This window comes from Plasmodium relictum (assembly GCF_900005765.1).
Source record: "Plasmodium relictum strain SGS1 genome assembly, chromosome: 12".
NCBI classification, from domain to species: domain Eukaryota; phylum Apicomplexa; class Aconoidasida; order Haemosporida; family Plasmodiidae; genus Plasmodium; species Plasmodium relictum.
In genome coordinates this window covers 177,281-205,076 of record NC_041690.1, presented here as the reverse complement: position 1 = coordinate 205,076, position 27,796 = coordinate 177,281, and the positions used below count along the sequence as shown (strand labels likewise).

At 17.7% G+C, this 27,796-nt stretch overlaps 11 protein-coding genes across 11 annotated transcripts; 6 read left to right on the top strand and 5 right to left on the bottom strand.

Moving 5' to 3' along the window:
• Positions 1-282: 282 nt before the first annotated feature.
• PRELSG_1205400 (conserved Plasmodium protein, unknown function) lies at positions 283-2,881 on the top strand (the record flags this gene model as incomplete). Its single annotated transcript, XM_028677820.1, has 12 exons — positions 283-385; positions 475-516; positions 664-685; positions 947-986; positions 1,127-1,189; positions 1,314-1,463; positions 1,605-1,617; positions 1,894-1,934; positions 2,042-2,197; positions 2,406-2,474; positions 2,666-2,702; positions 2,853-2,881. The coding sequence occupies 12 exons, from the start codon at positions 283-285 to the stop codon at positions 2,879-2,881; spliced, it is 765 nt and encodes a 254-aa protein (XP_028534171.1).
• Positions 2,882-3,071: 190 nt separating this feature from the next.
• FabZ (beta-hydroxyacyl-ACP dehydratase, putative) lies at positions 3,072-3,985 on the bottom strand (the record flags this gene model as incomplete). The annotated part of the gene is made up of 2 exons (XM_028677819.1): positions 3,072-3,208; positions 3,448-3,985. 2 exons carry the CDS (start codon positions 3,983-3,985, stop codon positions 3,072-3,074), a joined length of 675 nt encoding a protein of 224 aa, XP_028534170.1.
• Positions 3,986-5,108: 1,123 nt separating this feature from the next.
• On the bottom strand, positions 5,109-6,154 carry PRELSG_1205200 (60S ribosomal protein L6, putative; the record flags this gene model as incomplete). Its single annotated transcript, XM_028677818.1, has 2 exons — positions 5,109-5,635; positions 6,109-6,154. 2 exons carry the CDS (start codon positions 6,152-6,154, stop codon positions 5,109-5,111), a joined length of 573 nt encoding a protein of 190 aa, XP_028534169.1.
• A 1,190-nt stretch (positions 6,155-7,344) lies between these two features.
• Positions 7,345-7,996, bottom strand: PRELSG_1205100 (vacuolar ATP synthase subunit g, putative; the record flags this gene model as incomplete). Its single annotated transcript, XM_028677817.1, has 3 exons — positions 7,345-7,536; positions 7,619-7,719; positions 7,906-7,996. The coding sequence occupies 3 exons, from the start codon at positions 7,994-7,996 to the stop codon at positions 7,345-7,347; spliced, it is 384 nt and encodes a 127-aa protein (XP_028534168.1).
• Positions 7,997-9,310: 1,314 nt separating this feature from the next.
• On the top strand, positions 9,311-10,252 carry PRELSG_1205000 (acetyltransferase, GNAT family, putative; the record flags this gene model as incomplete). The annotated part of the gene is made up of 1 exon (XM_028677816.1): positions 9,311-10,252. One exon carries the CDS (start codon positions 9,311-9,313, stop codon positions 10,250-10,252), a length of 942 nt encoding a protein of 313 aa, XP_028534167.1.
• Positions 10,253-10,558: 306 nt separating this feature from the next.
• RPL23 (60S ribosomal protein L23, putative) lies at positions 10,559-11,714 on the bottom strand (the record flags this gene model as incomplete). The annotated part of the gene is made up of 4 exons (XM_028677815.1): positions 10,559-10,643; positions 10,802-11,047; positions 11,186-11,459; positions 11,690-11,714. 4 exons carry the CDS (start codon positions 11,712-11,714, stop codon positions 10,559-10,561), a joined length of 630 nt encoding a protein of 209 aa, XP_028534166.1.
• A 2,022-nt stretch (positions 11,715-13,736) lies between these two features.
• Positions 13,737-15,344, top strand: PMV (plasmepsin V, putative; the record flags this gene model as incomplete). Its single annotated transcript, XM_028677814.1, has 1 exon — positions 13,737-15,344. One exon carries the CDS (start codon positions 13,737-13,739, stop codon positions 15,342-15,344), a length of 1,608 nt encoding a protein of 535 aa, XP_028534165.1.
• Positions 15,345-16,482: 1,138 nt separating this feature from the next.
• On the top strand, positions 16,483-17,691 carry PRELSG_1204700 (conserved Plasmodium protein, unknown function; the record flags this gene model as incomplete). The annotated part of the gene is made up of 1 exon (XM_028677813.1): positions 16,483-17,691. The coding sequence occupies one exon, from the start codon at positions 16,483-16,485 to the stop codon at positions 17,689-17,691; it is 1,209 nt and encodes a 402-aa protein (XP_028534164.1).
• Positions 17,692-20,026: 2,335 nt separating this feature from the next.
• Positions 20,027-21,260, top strand: GAPM1 (glideosome associated protein with multiple membrane spans 1, putative; the record flags this gene model as incomplete). Its single annotated transcript, XM_028677811.1, has 3 exons — positions 20,027-20,340; positions 20,485-20,546; positions 20,725-21,260. 3 exons carry the CDS (start codon positions 20,027-20,029, stop codon positions 21,258-21,260), a joined length of 912 nt encoding a protein of 303 aa, XP_028534163.1.
• A 1,125-nt stretch (positions 21,261-22,385) lies between these two features.
• On the bottom strand, positions 22,386-25,538 carry VPS52 (vacuolar protein sorting-associated protein 52, putative; the record flags this gene model as incomplete). Its single annotated transcript, XM_028677810.1, has 1 exon — positions 22,386-25,538. One exon carries the CDS (start codon positions 25,536-25,538, stop codon positions 22,386-22,388), a length of 3,153 nt encoding a protein of 1,050 aa, XP_028534162.1.
• Positions 25,539-26,227: 689 nt separating this feature from the next.
• PRELSG_1204400 (protein BCP1, putative) lies at positions 26,228-27,709 on the top strand (the record flags this gene model as incomplete). The annotated part of the gene is made up of 1 exon (XM_028677809.1): positions 26,228-27,709. One exon carries the CDS (start codon positions 26,228-26,230, stop codon positions 27,707-27,709), a length of 1,482 nt encoding a protein of 493 aa, XP_028534161.1.
• Between the last annotated feature and the right edge of the window lie 87 nt (positions 27,710-27,796).

The window sequence follows — 27,796 nt, the reverse complement described above, 5'->3', positions numbered from 1 at the left end:
ATACAGAACTAATATATATAGAAAAAATAAGTGAGCAAATAACTATGGAATGAATAGCCATATATAGTGTTTTTTGCAGTTATAAACACATACTTATGTATTTATATGTCTTTTTTTTTTTCCTAAATATATTTTGATTTATGTACTAAAAATATGTGTCTAGTAAAAAGCTCATTATTTGATTTATCTTGATTTTAATTCTTATGTATTTTTCTCTTTTGATTTTATTTCGTTTAAATATAATAATATAAAATACAAATTATTATTAATAAATAGTTTAAAATGAAGGTTAATTCAAAAGTATTCTTATTTATATATTTTATGATTTTTTTAGAAGGTTATTTTTCTCTATTTTTGTTTAGCACAAGTGTTTTTCCCAGGGAATGTAAACAAAAAAAAAAATATTTTTTTTTTTTGCATATAAGTAATATTAAAACATATTTATATTTTCATTTTTTTACTATTCGTTGCTAGTCACTAAAGCTGTAGAAAAACATCTAAGAGAGGATTATGGAGGTATAATAAATAAATAATTTACAAAAAAATAATATATGTATGAAATGTTTATATATAATTATTTTTTAACATACTCTTAATTATTACATATTTTTCATTTTTCTAAGTTTTATATTTATTTATATAAGTGTTTTTTTTTTTAATTAGATAGGGATGTTGCCGTTTTTAGGTTTAACATAAAAAAAAAAAATATTAAAAAAATAAAGAATGAAGCTAAAATAAAAGTTCCTTAATATATTTTTAGGGAAATCATAAGAAATTACATAGACAAGTAAGGAGTTAGTAAAAAAATTTCCCAAAGATCTACATAAAAGAAAATACTAAGGAATTTTAAAATTATAAATTTGTATATTTTAAATAAAAAAGTGAATATAATAATTTTCAAATAAATTGTAAAATGTTTTCGTAAACTTTTTCCAAATGAGTTCAGTGATGTATTTCTAAGTCCTTCTGAAGAAGAAGATTTAAAAGTAAATAAAAGAGTTTTCTATCTTTTAACAAAGTATATATTATTCTGTTTAATTTAATAAAAAAATATATATATAATAATTATGTTTTAAATAATATTATTCATTTTATATTGCTTGTCTATATATATATATTTTTTAAGGTTTCTATGAAAAAATACGCAGGATCACATTTTATTGAAGAATATGAGAACTTAATGGACGAAGTAATAATTTTTTTTTACTTTTTAATATGTTTTCAGCTTAAATAATTTTATGTCTATGCCTTTATTTTACTTTTTTTTTTTTTAAGATTATCCCTAATTATGTTTTTATTTTTATTTCTTCAAGAACACGACAGATTCAAAAAAAATTCTAGCGAAATCAATGATAAATTTAATTAAGCAGCAATTTATTAAATTAAAAGAGATAGAAACACGATATGTTAAACCTAATTTTGAGCAATTTAAGCAAGTTACAGAATTAAAACCTGAAATTTCAGTAATATCCTATTAATAATTTTTATTTTTTTTATTTCTTTCTATTGCTATATTTTTTTTTATAATTTCCATTTATAATAAATTTATCATTTTTAAAAACTTCTTTTAATACTATGATTTTCCTTTTTGGCTTATCTCAAAGGATTTAAGAGCAGGTTTGGAATAAATTTGAGACAAATAATCAAACATTTTTTACAAAAAAACACAGTTGAATTTGTTTTTATTGATAAAATGTTTAATGAATATAATTTTAATAATTTTATTACTATAAATAAAAATAGAAAGATAAACTTATATTAATAACAACAAGAAAAAAAAAAAAAAAACCTATTAATTTTTTGTTATAATGAATAATTTTTAGAAAAATACATAATGAAATAAAACATTTTTTATAAAAGTGTCTACTTTTTTTTTAATTTTCCCTTAAATAGATACGCCGTGTAATACAGAAGCCGAATGTAAAAAATTAGAGGTAATTTTTTTTTTTTTCTTATTACCTTTAAATGATTTTATTAAATAAAAACCTTATTTTATTATTTTTTTTTTTTTATTCTCTTTATTGTTGTCTTTCTCATATAGAATATGATGAATATTTGCACATATATCAGAGGGGGGGCTGATTTTGCATATGATATTTTTTTAGTAACAACTCATGTTGTTACTAGTATGATGGCAGTGTTATGTGCTTGTATTTTTATTGGACCTGTACATGTCTGCGCTTTAAAAAATTTTCCGGTAATTGAAAAAAAAAAAAATATGAAGAAAACATAAAAATTATGAACAGCACATAATAAAATTAAATATTTTGCCTGTTATTGATTTAAACTTTTGTAAAAATATTCAAGCATTTTATTTAATCACTTAAAAATATAAATCATAAAAATTTATATGGATTATACTTATTTTTATCTTTTATTATTTATTGATCTTTTTTTTTTTCTAGTATACGTGCAAATTACCTTATCCTGTTTTTTCAACCTTATTTATGGCAACTTCAGCAGTTTGGGAAGTGGTAATTTCAACAATGAGAAAAAAAAAAAAAAGAAAATCAAAAGAATAATAAATATTTAGAATAAAATAAAATAGTAAATATAATATATCATTATATAAACTAAAATAAATAAGAAAATTCTAACAGATACATTAAAAACGTAAATCTTAATGAAAATAATAAAAAATAGACAAATTTTTTTTTTTTTTTAGGTAAAAGCTACTACAGTGTTATGTAGAGTGTATGGAGGTATTAATAAAAAAATAAAATAAAAATTAAAGAAAGAAAGAAATACAATTTTAAAAAATATAAAAAAAAGTATTTAAAATTAAAATGAGCTTTATATTTATATATGTCCGTCATTTTATTTTATTTTATTTATTTTATTTTTTTCTGTAGATTTATCAGTTATGTCAAAAATGTCATGAAAATAATTTTTTTTTTATGTTTGTTTTTCTTTTTCTTTTTCTTTTTCTGTTTTTTTTTTTTTTTTTTTTTTTTTTTTTTTTTTTTTTTTTTTTTTTTTTTTTTTTTTTTTTTTTTTTTGTTTTTGTTTTTTTTTTTGTATAATATTCTTAAATGAATTATAAAAAAAAATAATATTTTTCTAAAAGTAACTTATTTTGATAAAGCAAAAATCATTTCAGAAACCTTAATGGCAATATTGCCGTTGACATAACCAACACCTCTCAATTTAGCTATGCCAAGAGATGGCTTAAATGAAATATGTTCTACTTCCATCACTAATGTATCACCTAAACAAAAAAAAAAGAAAAATAAATAAAATGAAGTAAAATAAAATCAAATAAAAAATATTACTTTACTCTGAAATGTTTATAAATTTTTTTTTCTAATAGGGTTATTTAGTTTTATACATATTTATATATATATATTACATATTAAAAGTTATAAAAGTTTGTAAAATAAAATTTTTGTTTTTTTAAATAATATATATATTCACATATAACAATACAATTTTTAAATGCTATATAACCTGGCAAAACTGGTTTCTTCCATCTAACACCATCTACTCCCGCAAATAAGAATAAATTATCTTTTTGATTTTCTTCACTTTTCAAACATAATATTCCTCCTAATTGAGCTAAAGCCTCAATTTGTAAAACACCGGGCATAATTGGCTTTTGAGGAAAATGCCCATTAAAGAAATTTTCATTCACAGAAACTTGTTTTATGCCAATTATTTTTTTGCTTGGTTCTATATGTATTACTTTATCAACTAAAAGAAAAGGATATCTGTGTGGAAGAGTATTTTTTATATCTTCTATATCAATAGTTTTATAATTAGAATATGACAATTTAGACGAAATATATTCCCCCGTTAAGTTATTTTTTATTTCATCACTTAAATATATTTTGTTATCATTTTTATTTACTATTTTATCATATTTTTTAAAATATATATTTTTGTTGTAATTTTTCGATGAAGGAAACAAATAAAAAAAATTGTTCTTTTTAATATCTAAGCATAATATAGGAGATATAACAGTTATAAAAATAAAAAATAAATTCATTATTTTATTTATAATAAAATATATATAATGTTTGGAAATTAATTTTTTTATATATATACTAAAATTGTGTATAATAAAAAATATGAGTAATCGTAAATAAAATATGTATATAAATAAATGTTTCATTTATATGTATCGTTTTCTTATATTTTTTTTTAATATATTTATTTTTTTTTCTTTTGATATCCTAAAAACATAGTATTTATTAGGATATTGTGTTATGTCAATTTATAATATGAAACATATCAAAATCATGTATTCATTGCAATTTTTTTCTATATAAACTTTATAAATCATTATTAAGAAATATTCTAATTAAGTAGTATATAAGAAATAAATATATTTTTTTTTTGTTTTATACTTTCTTATGAATTATTGTTTTCTTATAAACTAGTTATATAAATTTTCTTAGAATTAAAAGAATTTACCATATATATTTATACGTGTATTCATACATATATTCATAACCCAAGAAAAGTAAAATTTATATTGAAAGTTGCATATTATAGAACAATAAAAAAGTTAAAAATTAAAAGAAGGAAAAAAAAAAAAATTAAGAAATTAAAAATTTAATAGCATTTATTTATATAAAAAATATACTAAAAAAAAGAAATATTTGAAATCATTTAAATAAGAAGGAAACGCATTTTTTTTTTCAGACTAATGAATGAGATTTAAAAATTTTACATATGAATATATTTTTGCTCTATTAAAAAAATCAATAGAAATTACTAAACTTATTTAAATGATAAATAGTAAATATTTTTTTTATTACAACAATGGAATTATTAATTCGAATATGTTATTGTATTTGCACATCGAAAACAATATACTACTTTTCTCCTTTTATTACCCTTCTTACATAAGTTATAAACCTTTTTATATATACATTATTTTAAATATTTATCATATAAATTCTTTTAAAAAAATTCGGCTAAATATAATTATCATTTGCTACATTTTAAGAATTAAAATTTTTTTGTTTTTTTTTTTTTTTTTAATAAGGAATATAATTTTTAAAATAAAATATTATAAATTTTTCTTTTTATTGTTTAATTATAAATAAAAAATATAAAAATTAATACATATAATTATATCTATATATGTAAGAAAAAAAAAAAAATTATTCATCTTTTTCGACAGTAGTAACTTCTGATACATATATACCATCAAGAAATTTACGAATATCCTTATTTCTACATAAAGTGGATTGGTGTATTAAGGCTGCTGTTAATGAAACATTTTCAATATTAGCACCACTAACATATATTTCATCTTTTACATTTGGTGATTTTTCTATAAGAACACCTGGTAATGCTTTAACAGATCTGACACTTTTTTCTCCCAAATAATTTCTTATTTCAATTCTTTTATTATCATCAACAATATTAGAATTTATTGGAAAATGGGCATGAACTAATCTCATTTTATATAAAAATTTCTTAGTTACACCTGTAAACATATTTTTTAAATGAGTACAAACTGTTCTAATACAAGCTAAACTATCTGGTATACCAAACCACATAACTACTTTTATGTATTTTTTTAATTTATTCAAACGAATATCAATTGGAAGATGCCTGAAACTTCTTCTTAATGTCCCATATTTACCTGATACTGTTACTTTTCTTGAATTTATTGCTACCTTAACTAAAAAAAAAAAAAAAATATTATTATTATTATTATTATTATTACGGTTCTATAACTATATATATATACATGCATATGTATGAAGTATTATTCATAAATGTTATAATGTTTTCATATTTTCTTTATCATTTAGTTATTTTCATTATTATATTTCTTATTATAAAATAATTTTCCATTATTATTATTTTTATCATTTTTGTATATATTTTTAATGTTCATGACTTTACTATTAATATGGTTATTACTATTTGAATTTATTAAATATATTATTTTCTATAATTTTTTGCTTTTATTTCGTATTTTTTTAAATATTAGATTAATAAATTTTTCATTTTAATCTTTATATACATTTTTTTATTATTATGCTTCATTATTTTATTTTTAATTATTTGTGAATATGCTCTCAATATGTTTATATTATCTATATATATATTTTTATAATTTCCTTTTTTTTTTTTTATATATTTCTTTACCTCCATCAGGAATAGCGACTTTTTGTGTTGATACTATTGTTTTCATTTTTATATATTAATTACAAAGCTTCAAAAGAAGAGGATTAAAAAATTAAATGACTTCAGTATATATTTCACAAAATTTTAATTAATTCTTTTTTTTTTTTATCCTTATTTATTTTATTTTATTTTATTTTTATTTATTTTTTTTTTACTTCCTTAATATCAACTTTTGATAGGTTTAATTTTTTTTTTTTGTGTTTTTTTTTTTTTTTTTCATTATATGACCATTTATTTATAAAATTTTTTTTTAATATTTTTATAAAAATATTAAAAAAAAAAATAAAATAAATGAAGCATTGTTGTATATATATTTAATGCATACGAAGTTCATATGAGTGCATATATATATTTTATGTTTTTTTCTAGTTAAATAAATTTTTGTGAAAAGTATAAAATTAAAAAAAAAAAAAAAAGGTTTTATTTCCATTTAATAATGTTAAAACCCAAAAAAAAAATTAAAAATAATTTTACTGTTTTTACAATTTACATTTTTACAATGAAAACTGAATTATATGCATAAACCTCTTTCATCCCTAAAATTTACTAGTATCATAAAAAATATAAAAATTGATGCAACTGCATTTTTTTTATAATTCTTTATTCTCTTAAATATAAAAAGAAAAAATTTTAAAAGTAAATATAAATATTTTATTTATTTACATTTTTATTAATACTAATCAGTATATTTGTTTATGAAAAATCATTGAAGACTGACTTAAAAGTCTATAAAATAAAATATAACCTTAAAAAAAATATATCTTATAATAATCTATATTTAAGTTATATTTGTATCTATTGCATTCTATGAGATTCTATTATATCTCATTTTATCATATTTTATATTAATCTTTATTATTAATATTTTTTTTTTCAATTCCTTGAATGAATAACAAAAAAGGGAAAATAATTTTAATAGAAGCATATAAAAAAAAATAACAAAAAAACATAAAAAATTTTAAAATGATGTTTAATAATGTAAATGCAAATGCTTATATGACTATATTATCTTTTTTTCTTTTTTTTTAACTAAGTTTAAAAAGAAAAAGAAAAAGAATATATATATAATAAAATAAATAATAATACCAAATGAACGATATGCTGCTATTTTATAGTAATTTTCATTAAATTATATGTTTTTATATATTTTAAATGCTTAAAAAAAAATAAAATAAAAAATAAAAAAAATAATAAAATTCAAATATTCTGTTTATAAAAAAAAGACTTTTGTGTACAATCAGGTACAGTTAAATCAACTGTAAAAACTTTATCAAATACAAATTGAGCTACTTGATCTTTATTTTTTTTAAATAACTCTTTATATTTTTTTATTTCTTCTTTAGTGCTTTGTTCTATTTTCGTTACGACTTCATCTTCAGCACTAGATTTCTAAAAATTAAAAAAATGAAAGTATTTGTAAAAAAAGTATGTATTTATTATTTATTTATTTTTCTTAATTTTTTTAGATTACTTCTTTGTGCCCTTTATTTAAGCGCTCTTTTTCTTTTGCTCTAAATATTTTCAGCTCTTCTGTTGCTGTTGTTTCAGCCTCTTTTAGCATTTTTGCTCTAACTGATATATAACAATGGGAAATTAAAAAAGAAATTTTAATTTTATTACAAATATAAAGAAGAAAACAAAAATTATAAAACACATTTTCATACAATTTTAATAAAGACGTAATTTTTTTTTTATTTCTCTTTTTTTTAGAAATTAATGAAAATTATCAAAAATAATATATATTTAAAATATTATTACCATCTTTTGCTTTTTTAATTACTAAATCTGCTTCTTCTTCTGCTTTAAGTAGCTGTTGAATTAATGCATTGGATCCTTTATTTTGAGACATTTTAGAAAATTTTTCAATTTACTATTTTTTTCTCTTTTTTATTCAAGGAAAAAATAACTTACAATAAGTATTAAAAAGAAAATAAAAAATATATATCTGATAAGCATGAGTTATAAATAATATACTTTTACTTTTTTTTTTTTAAGCTAATTTATAAAAATATATACATATTTATATATTATTTTTAGAGATATTATATTTTGAAAAAAAAAAAATTTACAAAATATCTAAACTTTTTTTTATTCTTTTTAATAAAACTTAATTTAATTTTAATTTTTTAATATCTGTCATATTATATCCTAGCATCATAATTTAATATTATATTTACATCATTTTGTAGTATATATATTTTTTAACATAAAAATGTGTAAATTTATATTAAAAAAAAAAAAAAAAAAAAATATCAGAAAAAACTGTTATTATTGTTACTATTTCTATTTTTCTTTTTTTTATTTTTAATTGACTAATTTTTTTTATATTTAAGTTCTATTACTTTTTAAAAATGAATAACATAAATATTTTTGTAAGTACTTACTATTTTAACAATTAATAAAATTTAAAAATTAAGTCTTTTTATTTTCTTTCAGTTTTTTAATGTATAATTTTTTTATGGGGTTTGCGGAAATAAAAAATTTTTTAATCTTTTAATAATAAAAAAATATATAAAAATGTTCGAATAATATATTAAAAGTTTGCAAATGAAATAGGGAAAAGTTTTTTTTTTTTATGTTTAAAGTTTATTAAGTAATTGTAAAAAATAATTAAAAGGGATAGATGTATGAAATTATTTAAAAAAAAAAAAAAAACGACTGCAAATTTCTATTATTTACTAAAAATAACTATTAGATTTAAATTATTTACTGAAAATATCTATTAAAATTTCACTGATAATTTATTAAGATTATAATTTTTTCTTTATATATTTATTTTGTATTATGAAAGGTGTATTCTAAAAGTATTATATTATTATGTTCTTGTCATGTTTATACTTATATATATTTTAATTTTTTTTTTTTTATATAGAAATACAACAAAAAATAAGAGTTATTCAAACTTTATTAGTATTTTGTAAAGTAATAATTCATGTTATTTATATTAGCACTATAATAACTATCTTCAATTTTTTTTTTTTTTTGAATTTTGAATATAATCATTTGTATGTCTTTTTTTTTTTTTTTTAAGCACATATCATTTTTTTTCTCTAGTAAATTTTATTCACAGAACACTATATATATAATATATATATTTTAATAAAAAAAAACTCAGTTTTATTAAAATAAACTTTTATAATAAATTTAATTTGCTTGGATAAATATGAAGGAGTTACATATAAATAAAAGAATAATTAAAAAAAGAAAAAAAGAAAGTAATAGCATAAATAAAAATGGACATAAAAAAAATAATAAAGTTCTAAAAATTTATATAAAAAACAGAAATAAAAATATTGACAAAAATGAAAAAAATAATGAAATTGATAAAAATATTAAAAGTATGTATGAAGAAAAGGATAAAGTTAAAATAATTAGAAATTGTAAAAATAATGATAATATATTTGATTTTATAGATATTAAATATAAAAAATATTTTTTAGAAAATAAGGACAATACTAGTAGCAATAGTAGTCATTTTATTTTTTTTGAATCAATTAATGCATATGAATTAAAGAAACATAATATAAGTACAAAGCTTTTTAATATAATACTTGATATCACAAAGAATAATATGAAAAATTTGTATAATGAAACCAATTTTTTAAATAAAGGATGGTCAGATAAAATAAAAATGGAAGAACTAAAAAATGATAAATGCAAATTAATATTAGGTTTTTTAAAAAATAATAATAAAATTAAAAATGAAGAAGAATATAATTTTTTGGATATAATAAAAAGTAATGATAAAAAAAAAATTGATAATTATCTATATAATTATAAATTAGTTTGCTTTGTACACTATAGATTAATACCCGATTATAATCCAAATCAAAAAAATATAATTTGTTATCTTTTTGAAATTCAAGTAATTCCTAATTATACAAAATTAGGATTAGGTAAGCATTTAATAAGTATGTTAGAAAACTTATGCAAGAGTGTAAAGCTAAAAAAAATATTATGTACTGTCTTAAAAAAAAACATAAAAGCAATGTCATTTTATAAGAATAAATGTTGTTTTGAAATGGATGAAAACTCACCAGATAATTTCATATCAGATGGCTCAAAATCATGTGAATATGAAATATTAAAAAAAGTAATTGTATGAGATAAATGAAAAAAACTGTTTCTTTAAGCTTTTTCTATTTTCTCTTTTTAAAAAATTACTATCTTTTTTTTTTTTTTTTTTTAAAAAAGATTATAAATGTGTCTTTTTTACTATTTTATTTAAAAAAAAAAAAAGGAAAATAAGTAGATTCTAATTGGTATTATTAAAATTTTAATTATTTCAACATTATGAAAATTTATCAATTTAATTTCAATTTTTAAAAAAAGAGTATACTTAAAATAATTAATATATAATAAAATATAAATAATTAAAAAAAAAAAAAAATGTAGAAATATTTTTTTTTTTTTATAAAATTCCGATCTTATTTGCTACTTCTAATGCATCATGCTCAGGAGATAAGCGAACATATGCCTTTTTATCACCATTTAATCTATAAAAAAAATATACAAATTTAGATATAAATATATATATGTTTTTTATATTATTTTTTACGGATTATCTATGTTTTTATTCGATATATGTTTATTATTTTATTTATTAAAATATGATATTTTATTTTCATTTTATTTTTTTTTTATAATGCTATACCTATTAAGGACGTTAACTTTATCACATGTAATACCAAATAAATTCTTTACTGCTTTCTTTATTTTTCTCTTGTCAGCTCTTTTATCACAAATAAAAACTAACGTATTTATTTCTTCTATTTTTTTCATTGCCTTTTCAGAAGTTAATGGGTGTTTTATTATTCCATATTTATCTAATGATTTTCTAAAGCATGATCTAACTATTCTTGGGCACTTGGGATTTCTTGGAAGTTTTAATGTTTTGGGTCTGTATAACAAAAAAAATAAATAAATAAATATATAATAATTTTTGTTTCAACAATATAAAAGATGTTTTTATAAAATAATATGTATTATATATTTCACTAAAATAATAACACAATTCCTGTATTCTTAAAAATTATACCTTTTAAAACGAATGGATGTTCTAATTTTTTTTTTTTTTTGATTTTTTCCAACAAATTTAACTTTTTTTATCTTTTTTTTGTCATCATTATTTTTATCTAAAGTTTTCTTAACTTTCAATTTTTTCTCATTAGATTTCTGTTTTTCGTTTACTTTCTTCTTCTCATTCTTTTTCACAACTTTCTCATTGTTATTTGCAACCTTTGTTTTATTTTTATTACTTTTAATATTTTTCTTATTCTTATCTTCAGCTTTTTTTTTCTCTACAGCATTTTCTATAATTACAAAAATTTAAATTTTTTAAAGTTATATTTATATATATATATGTATATTAAATGGCAAATATATTTTATATATATATTATACAAAATTATTATGAATATAATTTGCTACAAACTTATTTTTATATAAATTAACTCTAAATTTTTTCATAAAAATTTATTTTTATCACAGAATTTCTTAATTTCATTTTATTATTTTGAATTCTTTTTTTTTTTTTTTTTACTTTTATCATTAGATGCTTCTACCATTTTGATGATTTAATTGTGAAATAAAGTTTTAAAGAATATATCAAATTTCTTATTATTAATCAAATTTTTAAAAATTTTCAAATAAAAATAATTTTTTATAAAAAAATGAAAAAATAATAATAATAATTTGTTTAATATTAATATATATGCAAACATATATATATATATATATATATATATGTATATATGTAATTATTTTTTGAAATTTTATTGTTTCATGTATTTTGAAATACACCAAAATATTTTTATATATATATATACATATATATATAATACATATTTTTTTTTTTTTTTCAAAAATTAAACAGTGAGTTAAGAAGTAATATCAAAATTTTTATATAGTTCATATCATTTTTTTTTTTTTTTTACATATTATTTTCTTGAAAATTATGTAAAAATTTAGGTAGAATAATATTACGTTGAAATATTTTTTTTTTTTTCAATCAGAATATTTGCAAATAAAAAAATTTTTTTTTTTTTAAAAAGTGGGTGGAGGGGTTTTAATAATAGAATGAAAAATAAAAATATTTCATTACTACTAAAAATATATTTATCAAATAACTACTTATCTTTTTAAATATTATATATATATAAATTTTTTTTTTATTATCAAATTATGTAAGTATATAATATATTATTGTTAATTTTTTTTTTTTCACTTTATAATAATTTTATACATTTCGTTTTTAACATTTTTAGTGTTTTTTTATTTTAAAATTTTTTTTTTTTATGTTAATAGCTCTTTAATAAATACTATTCATAAATATGCCATTTATTTTTTAATAGAATTTTTATATTATTATATAATGGATATTTTTTAAGTGTATTAAAGAATTAAAAAGTTATAAAATAAGGAAAAGGGGTAGAAATCATACCGTAGTAATGTTTAGAATAAATTATTTTTTAAATTTTATATGGTGTTATAAAAAAAAAAAAAAATTTTTTTTTTCATTGTTAAATTATTTGTATTTTTCAATTTTTTTTTTTCTACTGAACAATAAAATCATGACTAATAATTAAGTTTTACAAAAAGGAATATGTAACAATATTATGATATAGAAAAAATTCTATACATATAAACTCTTGAATTTTTTATTTTATTTTATTTTGTGTTTGTCCATTTTTAAATTTCCATTTTCTAAAATAATTATTAAAAAAAATTAAAAAAATAAAATGAAATGAAATTTAATAGATTAAAATATAACAAAATAAAAAGAGATGAAGTAAAATGAAGTAGAACAAAACGAGATCAAATATATAAAAATGATATGAAATAGAAAAAAAGAAATGCATACAATATCATGAAAAATAAATCACATAGTTATATAAAATATAATGCAATGAGTTGAAATAAATATAAATAACCTTTGCAATACTCATCCGTTGCTTTTTTATATTAATAAAATGATTAATCTTTAGTTATACACACACATATATATATATATATATATTTTTTTTTTTTTTAATTTATTTCAATGGAATTAATTTTTATACTAGATATCTTTTATAAAATAATTTTAGTGGAATTTACGTATGTATCTTTTATTTATTTTATTTAAAACTTAGATAATTTTTTTTTTTTTTTAATATTATTATAAATAATTTATTTACTCATATTCTTTATCTATTTAATTGTATCAAAGCATTTACTATATATTTTAGTATAAAGATTTTTTGTTCTATATATAAATTTTATTTTATTTTATTTTTTTTTTTTGTTAATAAAGGCTTATAGCAGGAAAATTAATATATTTTAAAAATCTAAAAGCTATATTCATAGAAAATTGTATATTATTAATATTTTTATTATTATATTAACAAAAATGTTACTTTTATTATATTAAGAGGAATAGTATTCTTTTTTTTCTTGATATACATTATACTTATAAATTATTTCCACTTTATTAGTAAATACTCTTTAACACTAAGAATAATTTTTTATTTTTTAATTTATATGCTCATTAAAAATAGTGTAGGAATTTACCCTGAAATAAAAAATTAACTGAAGGATTAGAAATAAAAATGAATCTACCTCTTTTAAAGAATAAATTACCCTTTTTTTTTTTCTTTCTTTTTATCTCATTTCTAATAGATTATACAATAATAGATATAATAAACAAAGATGATAAATTTAAAAAAAATGAAAAAATATATAAGTATAAATTATATGGTGATATAGATGAATATGCTTATTATTTTTTAGATGTAGACATAGGTAAACCTGAACAAAGGATTTCTGTAATATTAGATACGGGATCATCTTCATTAAGCTTCCCATGTTCAGGTTGTAATGAATGTGGTATACATATGGAAAACCCGTATAATTTAAATTATTCTAAAACTTCTTCGATTTTATATTGTGATAAAACAGAGTGTCCATTTAATTTAAAATGTATAAAAGGAAAATGTGAATACCTTCAATCTTATTTTGAAGGATCCCAAATTTCAGGATTTTATTTTTCTGATAAAGTCAGCTTAAATACAAATAATAATAATAAAATATCTTTTACAAAATTAATGGGGTGCCATATGCATGAAGAAAGTTTATTTCTGAATCAGCAGGCAACAGGAGTTTTAGGATTTAGCTTAACTAAACCAAATTACGTTCCTACATTTATTGATTTATTATTCGAGAGTTCATCAAATTTAAACAAACAGTTTTCCATATGTATATCAGAAAATGGTGGAGAACTAATTATAGGAGGATATGAAGATGATTATATCATAAAAAAAAAAAAAGACAATGGAAAAGATAAAAAGGAAAATCAAATAAGAGGTACATATAATGAAAAATCAAGTGATGAGAGGAATGAAAATGAAAGGATAAATGACATAATATGGGCTAATATTACAAACAAATATTATTACTATGTAAAGGTAAAAGGATTTCAGTTATACGGTACTGATTTTTTGGATAGCAACGGATTTGATGTATTGATCGATTCTGGTAGCACGTTTTCACATATACCTGAAAATCTTTATAATAAATTAAATTTCTTTTTAGATATTTTATGTATACATAATATGAATAATATACTTGATGTAAATAAAAGGTTAAGAATAACTAATGACTCTTTTATTAACCCTCTTCTTTTTTTTGATGATTTTAATTCATCATTAAAAAATATAATTGAAAATCAAAATATATGTGTCAAAATAATTGATGATGTTCAATGCTGGAAGTATAAAGAATACCTACCAGATATTTATATAATATTGTCAGATAATTATAAAATCCAATGGAAACCAGAATCATATTTATATAAAAAAGAATCATTTTGGTGTAAAGGGATAGAAAAACAAGTAAATAATAAAGCAATATTTGGTTTAACTTTTTTTAAAAACAAGCAAGTTATTTTTGATATCGAGAATCACAAAATTGGTTTTGTTGATTCTAACTGCCCATCTAATCCAATTAATACAAGACCAAAGACTTATAATGAATATAATAAAAAAGAAAATATATATTTAAAAATATCTTTTTTTAATTTATATAGTATATGTATCCTATTTGCATCACTACTAATTCTTTCTATTATACTTTATCTCAAAAAATTATATTATGTACACTATTTACCTTTACCAAGTGAAAATGAAACAACAATAGAAATGAGAGAGAAATTGAACTAATCAAAAGCAAAAGAAAAAAAAAAAAAGCTAATAATAAATATTTATTTAAATATTAAAGAAAATAAGATAAAATAAAAAATTATAATGAATATTTTATTTTTATTATATATTTATTTACAGTAATACCTAGATGCATAAAAAAAAAAAATATATATATATATATGTCATTATAAAAAATAACAAAAATTATTTTAATATTATCTTATCATCATTGTGACATTTCTTTTATTATTATTTTGCTGTTACTACTTTATGTATTCTCCTATATATATAACGTTTTTTTTTTTTTATTCCTTTTTTTTTTTTTCATATAAACATTTTAGATATACAAATAAAAAATATTTAAGGAAATATTTTTTTTTTTATTTATTTGTTTTAAGTTAATACCTTTTTTTGTTCAAATACTCCTTTTCATTATTCTATAAATTACTAATTTTCTTTTTTAATATTTATTAAATTTATATATATTTTATTTTTTAAAAAAATTTAAATAATATTTTAAATGATGATATTATTTTTAGTATCATCCATATATTTGCTTATTTACAAATATATATACTTGTATCTAATATTTTTTCTGTTCGAGTTTCATTGAATCTTTTTTTTATTTTTTGAACTTTTAAAATTTTGTAATATAAAGGGTATATAATACATAAAATAATATAATCCATTTTTAATATTAAACTAAACCTTTTTTTAATAAAGATAAACAAAAATGTAATGTACTATTAATATATATATTCGTATAAATTTAAAAATATTTTCTTTGTAGAATATAAATATTTTTTTTCCTTTTACTTTTTAATAATTATAAAGATTAAATAAAAATATTTATATGTACATTAATAAAAAAGAATAATTTTTTAAACATTTTTTATAAGAATATTATTTTTAAACTATATAATACTTTTTAATAGAGTAATTATTTTTAACAATTTATATAAAAACTATTAAAATATTTTAAAAAAATAAGAAAAAAAAATAAATAGTAAGTAAAATGATAACATTAATATACTTGTAATTAAAATAGTGTTATAAAGTAAAAAAATATTTCATATATATTTTGATATCTTTTATTATAAATATTATATATATATATATATATATATATATATATATATATAAATTTTTTTACGCTATGAAAAATAGGATTTTGTTTTTTTTATATCTTTTTACTTTTATTATTGAGGGTATCCATATAAGCAATAAATTAATTATAAATGAAAAAAATACTTTAATATATGAAAATAGTATACCAAAAAAAAATAGAGTAAATATATTTAAGAATAATAACAGAGGAAATTACATATATAATGAAAAAAATGGAATTTCAATAAAAAGAAGCAACTTACTTTATATAGGATATAATCCCAAATTGAAAAAAAACAAACAAGCAAACTTTCATAAGAATATTAATAAGTTATATGCAGAAAATTATAAAATTAATTTAACTGACAAGCCAGTAATTGATGATGTTCCTCGAAATGTAAAGGGAAGATTAAATGAATGGATAAACGAATTCGATGAAAATAATACTTTAGGTTTTTTTCCAATTTTATTAGAAGAAATGTCTAATGAGCCCTCACCCCTCCAAATAGGTTTTGAAGATTATATGCAATTTAATGGAGAAAATGTCGAAGAAATATTTAAAAGTATGACAAGAGAAGTTAGTATAAATGGAGAGAAAAAGAAAATATTTGGTATGTGTTTTTTTAATCATAAAACTGGTGTGCTAGCTCCATTAGCTATTTATGCAGAAATAAAAGATGTAACTAAAGTGGGAAATAATTTAGCTGTTAAAGGATTAGTAAGAGGACGTATAATAATAGATGAAATAATAAGTCAAGAACCATGCATTTTAGGAAAAATATCACCAATTGAAGATAAAAAAGGATTAATGGATGGTGAAGATAGTTTAAAGATTGTTGATGAAGTTATCAGGATTCATTCTCAGTGTACATTGATGGAATCACAATTAATGGAGCAATTAGACCAATCATTTGCATCAATGAACATAAAATTAAGAAATGATTTAAAAGAATCTGTTGATGCAAAATTGGAAAAATTCCAAATTGATCCATCAGATATAGAGCAAAGACAAGCTTTTATTCAAATTGTATCTTTTGCTGCTTTCGATTTTCATTTAATGATTGTTGATAGATATGATGCTTTAATGCTTCAAAATTCAGAAGACAGATTAAGATTTGTTAGAGATAAAATTAGACAAAAACAAAAGCAATTAGCTATCATTAAAAATACGCCAAAAGAAAAATTACAAGAGATATTAGAACAGGTACAAAATTTAAGAAATCAAAATATGCCACCAGTAAACTTTCCTAAAACATAAAACAGTCCATTAAAAAATTTTCCCAAAATTTAAACCAAAAAAAAATATCTTTTTTTTTTTTTTTTCTTCTATCGTTATATAATGTATACATAAATACTTATATGAATATATATATAATTTTATCCTAAAAATAATTTTATACCATTACTATAAGAAAAAATAGATATATATATTTATAAATTATTCAACAAAGAATATTTTTAATATTCCTCTTTTAGGAATTCTTACAATAAAAAAAAAAAAAAACGAATGTATAAGTATATTAAATTTCTTTTTTTGTTTTTAAATAGATATTAATTATTTCATTTCTTCTTTTTCCTTTTTTTTAGCTAATTCTTTAATGTATTCTATTTTGTTTATGAATATTTATTTTTTGTTATTATATTTTTTTTTTTTTAAGTTTAAATTTGTTTCATTTTAAAAAAACCTTAATTTTCTGTAAAAGAATGTAAAATTTAGTATTTGATGTAAATACGTTTTACTACATAATATTTTGTTCATATGTTTATCTTCTAAAAATTCAATTTTTAAAAATTTTCTATTTTAGCTGATGACAGTTATGTATCCACGAGAAAAAAAAAAATTTATTCATACAGTTTAAAAAAACCTTAAAATGATACTTTTTTTTTTTTTTAATTAACTATAAGAGCAATATATTAAAAAAAATACAACTACATTTAGTTTATATATAAAAAAAAGACTGTCTACTCAATCATGGAAAATATTCCAAAAAATTATTCCAAAAAATAGAAGCATGAATCATTTAATCTAGGAAAAAATTATTAAATTTTTTTTATTGTATTAAAAAGCACATTTTTAAATTAATAATTTTCATTTTTTTCATTTTTTTTTCTTTGATTAAATAAGAATAATAGAACTTCAAATTCAAATAATTTTTTTTCCCTTTGTACATTATTTATTTTAAAAATATAATAATATAATTATGAAATTGTTTTATTATCTATTTTTTTTTTTTTTCCTTTACAGAGAAAACAACATTACTACCATTTTCCTATTATTTACATAGCTTTAGGAAAATGTTATGTTTACGTACCTATATGTGTTTTATTAAATACATAATACAATTTTAAAGAGGGAAAAAAAAAAAACATAAATGCATCAATAAATCCCCTTAAAATAAATAAAATGAAATAAAGTAAAACAAAATAAAATACACGTAAATAGCGTAATAGATTCTAATAATTACACACATAAAAATTTACTTTCATTTACAAAGATGTAATAATGCACACACAAATATACACATAGATTTCTTTTAACGAAATTTATATTTTTGAATTCTTTACATGTTAAATAAATAAATTAATTAAATAAAAAAAAAAAATTAAAATAAAAAGGTAATAATTGAAATATTTTTCTATATATACAAATAATTAAAAATAGTAAAATTTTTAAAATAAAAGTTTTATTGAATGTAATTATTTAGCATTATCGAAATATATCATTTTTTTTTTTTTTTAATAAACATATATGTATATCGCACCAATTATGCATATCCCTAATAGAAAAAAAAAATTATTATTACATAAAAATAAGAGTGACATAAATTAAAAAAACACGCTTATCATTTTCTATAAATATTTGTAAAGTATTATATATAGATAAATACTCACATGTATATATATACATATGAAGAATAATTTTTATTATAAATAAATTTAGGTCAACTTTTTTAGTTCTTTTTCTATTGCATTCAAATTTTTTTTTTTTTTAAAACGTAAAAAAAAAAGTACAAAAAAAAATTTTAAGAACAAAAAAATAATGAACAAAAAATTAAAAAAAAATTTCACAAAACTATCGCTACTGTGTGTACATATAAGATAAATTTCTTATAGATATATGTATCCAACAATATTTTAATTATATTATTTTATGTTATTGTGTTTGTAAAAAATAATACACTTATTTAGGTTATTAGAAAAACAATATAGGAAAAAAATTAAATATATAATAAAAGATAGAGTTATATTTATATATAATTTTTATTAATTTTATTTTAAATAAAAAAAAAAAGCAAAAAAAAAAAAAAAAAAAGTGAATTAATTGGATCATATATATATATATATTATATAAAAAATCCATATATTGATATGTATGTGTATATTTATTAAAATTTTGTCCGAATAAAAAGAAATTCAATGATTTAATTTATTTATTATATATTTTTATTTTTATTTTTTTTTTTTTTTTTGTTATCATATATTTCCTTTTTTTTTTTTTATCCCTAATATTTTCCTTTATTATTTTTCTTACATTTTTTTAATTGTTGAAAGAAAAATTTGACTAAATAATTTTAAAAGTAATTTTGTGAAAAATGTTTTTTACATATGTCGTTCGTCCTGGAGAAGCCCCAGAAGGCCGTGGACCCCAATTTGAACCTTTTTGGGACTTCTTTATGAATTTCAATTTACGTGTTGGTTTTCTTATTCAATTTATTTCATATCTATTGTTAGTTTGTTCTATATCATTAATAGGAAATAATCCATTTGGTATTTTAAAGTTTTTAAGAGCATTACCAGGAAGTGTTGGTGACGCACCAATACCGTTAGTACTTTTTAGTGTAGGAGGATTTTTATTAGGAACTCTTCTCATCATGTCCTTTTTGCAACTAACAGAAGATGATAGCAGGTATAAAATAGATATCTATTTTTTTTTTTTTTTTGTTCACACATTTATATTTATTTAAATAGAAAAATATAATTGAAAAAATTTGTTCTTTTTTTCTGACATATTTATTATTATAAAACGAAAATTTATTATTATTTTTCTTAGTATCAAACAATCAAGAGGATATAGAGCAGGAACCAAATTTTTATTACAAGCTACATCAATGGGTATTTATATTAATTAAAAAAGTACATGTATATATATATATATATATATATATATATATATATATATATATATAAATGTGTGTGTGCGTATATTGACATATATATATTGGTATACATATATGTATATATAAAATGTATATTTGAATAATATTTATTTATTTATGTATTTACTTTTTAGGAACTGTATCATGGAGTTTATCTTTAATATGTTTAATGGCATCTTCTTACTATTTTGATGATCCTTGGATGGAAGAAAAAATTGGTGCTGGTTCCTCTTGGATTTTATATTTTAGTTCAAGAGTTATTGATGCTTTTTGTTTATTTTTATATGGATCTGGATGTTTTTTCTTGGAGGTATATCATTCAGAAGGTGCAGGAGAAGCTTGGGGTTGGTTATGTGGAATGAGCTTTTTGGCTACCTCCTTTTTAGAAGTACTGGGATTAACAATGTTTAATACCCCATCTTTTGAATCTTTAGATTGGTTTTACTGCTTATTTTTAGGCATAAGTTTATTTTTCAGTGTTGTATGGGGATTCTTATTTGAACCAATAAGTCATAGATATGATGTAAAATTAACTCAAAGTGCTATGAGAAATGAATACTATAAATCGAGAAATGCTATGGCCTATTATGGTCCAGCTGTTGTAACAGCCAATGGAGAAATTGATATTGAAGCATCAGCTGAGCATATCCCCTCATGCAAAAAATGCTAATTTAGCTATTCAAAAATAAAAAATGTCATATAATAATTATAAAATTATAAATTATAAATATATACATATATATATATTTATATATATATATATATATAAATTAAAAAAAAAAAAAAAAAAAAAAAGTAAAAAATATTATTAAATAACTATAAATTTATTAATAAATATATATTCATATGTATATATATATTCTTATATAAATTAAAAACAGAAACAAAATATAAAAAAATGGGAAATGATAGATAAATAAATGATAATAAATAAAGTAAAAGATTTAATATATAAATAATAATAATCAGAATAGGTATAGAGGTTGCTATAGTAGTAATTTTAATAATAGTAATAAAATTAATAATAAGAATATAAAAGACAATAAAAAATATGAAATATATATATAATCATATGATCTCAATAAATAAAATTCTTTAATTGTTTTTATGTAACAATAATTCATTGTCACAAGTATATGAACATATTTACATATATATATTTTTACATACAGTTATATAGATTTCTAATAATATTGATTTTTACATTTTACAATTTGTAGTTTTTCATATTCTATTTAATTTTTTTTTTTTTTTTTTTATTTAATATATAATTATCATTATTTTTTTGTGTAATTTTTTTTTTTTTTTCCTTTTCTTCTTTTTTCTTTTTTTTAATTTTCCTATTAAATTTTTCATAAACTTTAATATTTTATTAATTATTGTTTAATTTAATTCATTGTTACATGGGGGAAAAAAAGTCCTAAAAAAGTTAAAGTAATACATCAATAATGAAAAATGGAAAAAAAAAATAATATAAAAATTATGAACTATGCATTAAAATTTAGGATAGTTTTTATATGTAGAATATTAAATTAGTTTAAATGGAACAAAAAAAAAAAAAAAAAAATAATATAATTAATCATAATATATTAATTGTTCTGAAAACAAATAAATTAATTTATTTCATTTTATTTCTAATTTAATAGTAACAAACTCTTTAAAACAAAATTATACTTTTATTATGTTTAATAATAAAAGTTTATATAATACTAAGTAATAATATTTTTTAAAAGCATTTTTTTGATAAATTTTTTGTGAATTTTCTGAAAGCATTTATATTTATAACTAAGTAAATTTAGGTATCTGAATTCTTGGAATTCTTTTTAATTTGTGTTAGAACTATATCAACAGATGGTAATTTCTGAATATAAATTGGTATTTGGGAATTAGAAAAAACTTTCTTTATCAGCTGGTAATATCTCGTATAATATAAAAGAACCTTTGTGCTTAACAATTTCAATATATTTAAAGAATTGTCAAAATTTGTGAAGGAATTTATAACATTTTGTTTTATTTCCTTAAGTAAATTTTTCCATTCTTTACTAAAATTAACAGCTATACTTTCCATTGATTTTACATCAATATACGATATTATATTATCTTCCTCCTCCTTTAAATTATTAATTATGTTTTCATGTTTATTTACAAAGATTATTATTTCTTTAATATACTCATTTAGCTGATGATCAATATATAATGATGTTTCTTTTTCTAATAACTTTTCAAATTTTATAATTTTTTCTTCATTTATTTCATTTTCTTTTAAAACATATATAATGTGGTAATAATTATTAATTAAAAATAATAATTTATCTTTTGTGTATGAAAATTCTTTGCTTAAATTGACCAATGCATCTACAATAGCTTCTTCTAGTTTTAATACAAAATTACCTAAATTCTTATATTTTGATTCAAAATCGTCGGTTTTGTTTTCATTTACTTCATAATTTGTTACTTCTGAATTTTTTTTGTCCAATTCTTTTAAAAGATATGAATTATTTTTATGATCATTTGATTTTTTTAAAAGTGAATCATTGACAATATTTTCAGTTATTAGACTTTTTTTATTATCATTATTAGAGATATCAGAAATTTTTGTATTACATTCGACATTTATGCTATTATCATTGATAAAATCATCGCTAAGCTTTGGAAGATTAGGAATAGATAAATTATCAATATTGGTATTTGAATAATTAACAATAGGTATATGATCGCTAATATCTTTCGGATTATTATCAATATTTAAACTAATTCCAATATCATTATTTTTTTTTAAGTTTGTTACATTCACTTTATCTAAATTATCATCACCCTTTTCATTATTTCCCTTCTCATTATCGCTTTTTTCATATTTCAATTCATTCATTTCACACTGATAAGATGAAGTATCATCATTTTTATTTGAAATATCTTCGTGAATATTCAAAGAAATTTTGTTACAATTTTTCTTTTTTTTTTTTTCTAAATTTAATAAATTTTCATTATCTTCATCTATTTTATTATTATGACCATCTTTTTTTTCAGAATATTTTTCAACATAATATTTCTCATACTTAAAGCATAAGTCACTCATTATAATAAATGAGGAATAAAAATCAGAAAATCTTTTAGTAATGTAATGTGTTTGAGTTTTAATATAGGTAGAAGAATTGTTCATTTGATTTTTTTCTATATCATTTAATGAATTAGTGAAATTATTTTTTGTTATTTCATTATGATTAATTTCCTGAAAAGTTTGCATATTATCTTTTTCTTTTTCTTCTAAATCAGAATTTAATCTAATATTCGAATTGGGATTATTACTTGTATCATAATTTACAATTGTGTTATAATTTTTATTTTCATTATTAATTTTATTTGTGTATATAAAATTATAAATAGTTTTTTTATTAGAATTCTTTGTTAAATCATTCATATTATGATTTCTATAATTTAATGATTTAATATTCTGATCAATAATGAGATATATTTTTTTCCATAACAAATTTTGAATTTTATCAATAAATTCATATAATGAAAATATATTTCTATTTCTAATTGTAAATCCATTTTGTAAATTAATTATATAAATGAAAAAAAGAGAAATGAAATCAAAAGTGTCATTCATATAATAATAAATAAAATCAAAGCATAAAGTTATTGTTTTGGAATATATTTCTAAAAACAAAAAATCCTGATTTTCATAATTTTTAAAAAAATTTGAAATAAATAAATATTCTGCTGTTCCTGTATCTAGAAATAATTTATTAATAGATTTATAAATTTCTTCAAAATAATATTGAGAATTATCTGTTGTAAATATAACAGGTAAAGATGATTTGCCAGAATCATTATTGGAATGATAATCTAAATCATTTAATATCTTATTTCTATTATTTAATAAAAATAAATTTTCTTTTTTATCATTCTTATTATTATTATTTAAATTAAAACCAAGCATATTCATCATTTTGTTTTTTGCTGATAGTAAAGTTGCATTATTATCATTTTTATAATAACTCAGGAAACCTATAGTTAACACATTGATAAATTCTATTTTTTTTTTTTCTAAGTCTCCAATATAATTTTTAAATAAATTATGATACGTTCTATTCATAACATTAACATATTCCTTTACCAAGTAGTTATATACATTTCTGTTATTATTATATAAAAAACTATTCAATTCATGAAACTTGATTAAGTTTTGCTGAATTAAATGAATATTAATTTTTTTATTTTTTATATCATTAATTTTGTAAAGAAAAAATATATAAATTCTCTCAACGGCTTTATTTTTTAATTTTTCTAATTCTATGTAAGAAAATTTAATACTTGGATACGAATCATATAAGCAATGTTTGCAATTTTCTATTTTTTTTGTTAAAATATTTACATTTTTTATAAAATTTTCATTAATTTCTCCATTACATATATCATATACTAGTTTAGGAGTTACCAAAATAATTTTAATATATGTATTTAATAATTCTAGTGTTAGTTTTCTATTATTTAATTTGTCATTCATATTTTCAGTTAGCTCTTGAATATTATTTATATCATTAGAAATAAAATTTATATCATTTTTATGCTTATTTAATATTACATCTATATCGGAACATAAACTATTGCAATTATCTATTTGGTTATATATATCCAAGAGTTCTTTGCTATTTTCACTAAATTTATTTAATGTTTCATTTGTATAAATATATAATGTCTGATTAATAATTTCAATAATATGTTTTAGTTTATCTTTCTCATCTTTATCTTTTTTTTCAATGAACTTGTTTTTAAATACACTATACTCTAAATCATCATTATATTTCTCGTTTTCGATATCTTCTATTTTTACATTTCTATAAATTTTACAATTATTATAATCATATATTTTATTATATGCTTTTAATATATATTTATCATTTTTAAATTTTTCGATTAATGAGGATATTCTTTCATATTCCATTGTATATTTATTTTATTCTTTGAATTTCTTTTTTCATGTCCTTAATTTTTTTTAATTTTTTGTAACTTTATATTTTTCTTTTTGATTTTATTTTATTCATTAATTTGCTTTTTTTTTTTTTTTTTTTTTTTATTCATATTCTTGTATATTTTTTTTTTTTACATTTTTTTTTTAAATAATTTATATTTTTTTTTTAAATAATTTATATTTTTTTTTTAAATAATTTATATTTTTTTTTTAAATAATTTATATTTTTTTTTAAATAATTTATATTTTTTTTTAAATAATTTATATTTTTTCAATTAAATATTTATATTTCTTTTATTTAAAAAAAAAATTATTTTTATTTTATTTTTTATTATTTTCAAAACCAAATTTTAAGTATTGTGTAAAAAATTTCAATATTAAAAAAAAATATTTGCTTTGTTTATAATTTCTTGTTTTTGTTTAGTTTTTTTTTTTTCTTACAAAAAAAAAAAATAAAAAAAAAAATCTTAGCGGAAACATACATATAAAAAAAATTAAAAGAAATTATTTAAATTTGATAAAGCATTTAAAAAATATATGTATACAAGTTTATGTAACGAATGTTTTAAAACTTAGCAACAAATATCCATTAACATACGATATATGAATTGATTTATAAAACATATGTAATAAAAATTATTTACTAATAAATTTTTAATAAAATGAAGAATCAAAAAGTAACAAAGAACATAATAACAAAAAAAAAAAACGTATCTTTATTAAAAACAGAAAAAAAAAAGAAAAGCAAATCTAATAATTTAAAACATAACTCATATGTGATAGATACATTAAATAAAGCAAAAAGCAAATATAATGAAGGAAAAAAAAGTGCAAACAATAATGAAGAAAAGGAAGAAAAAAAAAAAGAAAAAAAATTAGGGGCAAAAAATAACAAAAAAAATATTAGCATGTTTGAAGATCATAATGAAAAACAAAATGAGAATAAAGAAAAAAAAAAATTAAATAAAAATCCTGGAAAATTAATAAATAAATTTATAGAGAAGAAAATACCAAAAAATAACAAAAAGGAGAAAGTGAATAAATCTAACAAGGATATAATAAGAAAAAATAAAAAAAAAAAAAACATTGAAAACACATTAAATAATTACATAAAAAAGTTTGATAAAAATGGTGCAAAAGACAAAAAAGTAAAAAAAGAAAATAAAAATAGTAATAATAATGATAAAATATATATAAAAAATGAGAAAGGAAAAAGTACTAAAATCATAAACAATGAAAAACATAATAAAGAGAATAATGTAATAAAAGAATCAAAAAATAAAGATAAAAAAAATATTAAAAAAAAAAAGATAAAGAAGAAAAAAGAAATTGAAAAAAATAACATAAATAAAAATAATTATGAAGTAAACAAAAAAGAAAAAAAAAATTATGATAATAGTCTAAATAATGATGAAATCGTTGTTGATTTTGAATTAATAGATCCAATTGATACATACAAAGATAATATAAGAATATTATTAAGAAACACAGAATTATATAACGATATAAAATTTTCAGAAAAGTTAATTAGTATAATTTGCGATCAGCAAAATATTGGAAAGTTTGTATGTGTTTCAAATGAAAAAGATAACATAATTAGCTTTTTAACAATTATTAATCTAAACCAATATGATGAAATAAAAAGTTTAAAAGAATTTTTATTAAGTAAAATAAAGAAAATAAATGCCAAAGAATTTCAAGAAAGTATAAAAGAATTAACTAAATTAATATCAAGTAATAAAAATGTAGGTTTACTCATTAATAGTAGAATAATAAATTGCCCAATTAAACTAATCCCTTTAATTCACAAAAATGTCATTGATGATATATCTTGGTCGCAGGATTTAGATGATATGGATGAAGATGAAAAGAAATTTTATTTTTTTGATTATATACTTTTTTATACAAAAGTTTATAAAAATTTAAATGATGAATTAATTTTTTCTAATTTTGAAGAACAGTATTTCTTTGAACATAAGATACATTATGTTATGTGGAATAATAATAATATTAAGAAATTTTATGAAATTATAAATAATAAAAAAAAGGAAATGAACTATAAAGAATATGTTATTATTTTTGCTATTCCTTTTGATAAGATAAATGATGCAATAAATAAATTTTCTCTTTATTTAAGAGAGTAATATCATCAAAAAAATATTATAATATAAACTAAATCATTTTAAATTAATACATAAAATTAATATGTATAAAAAAAAAAAAAAAATTGT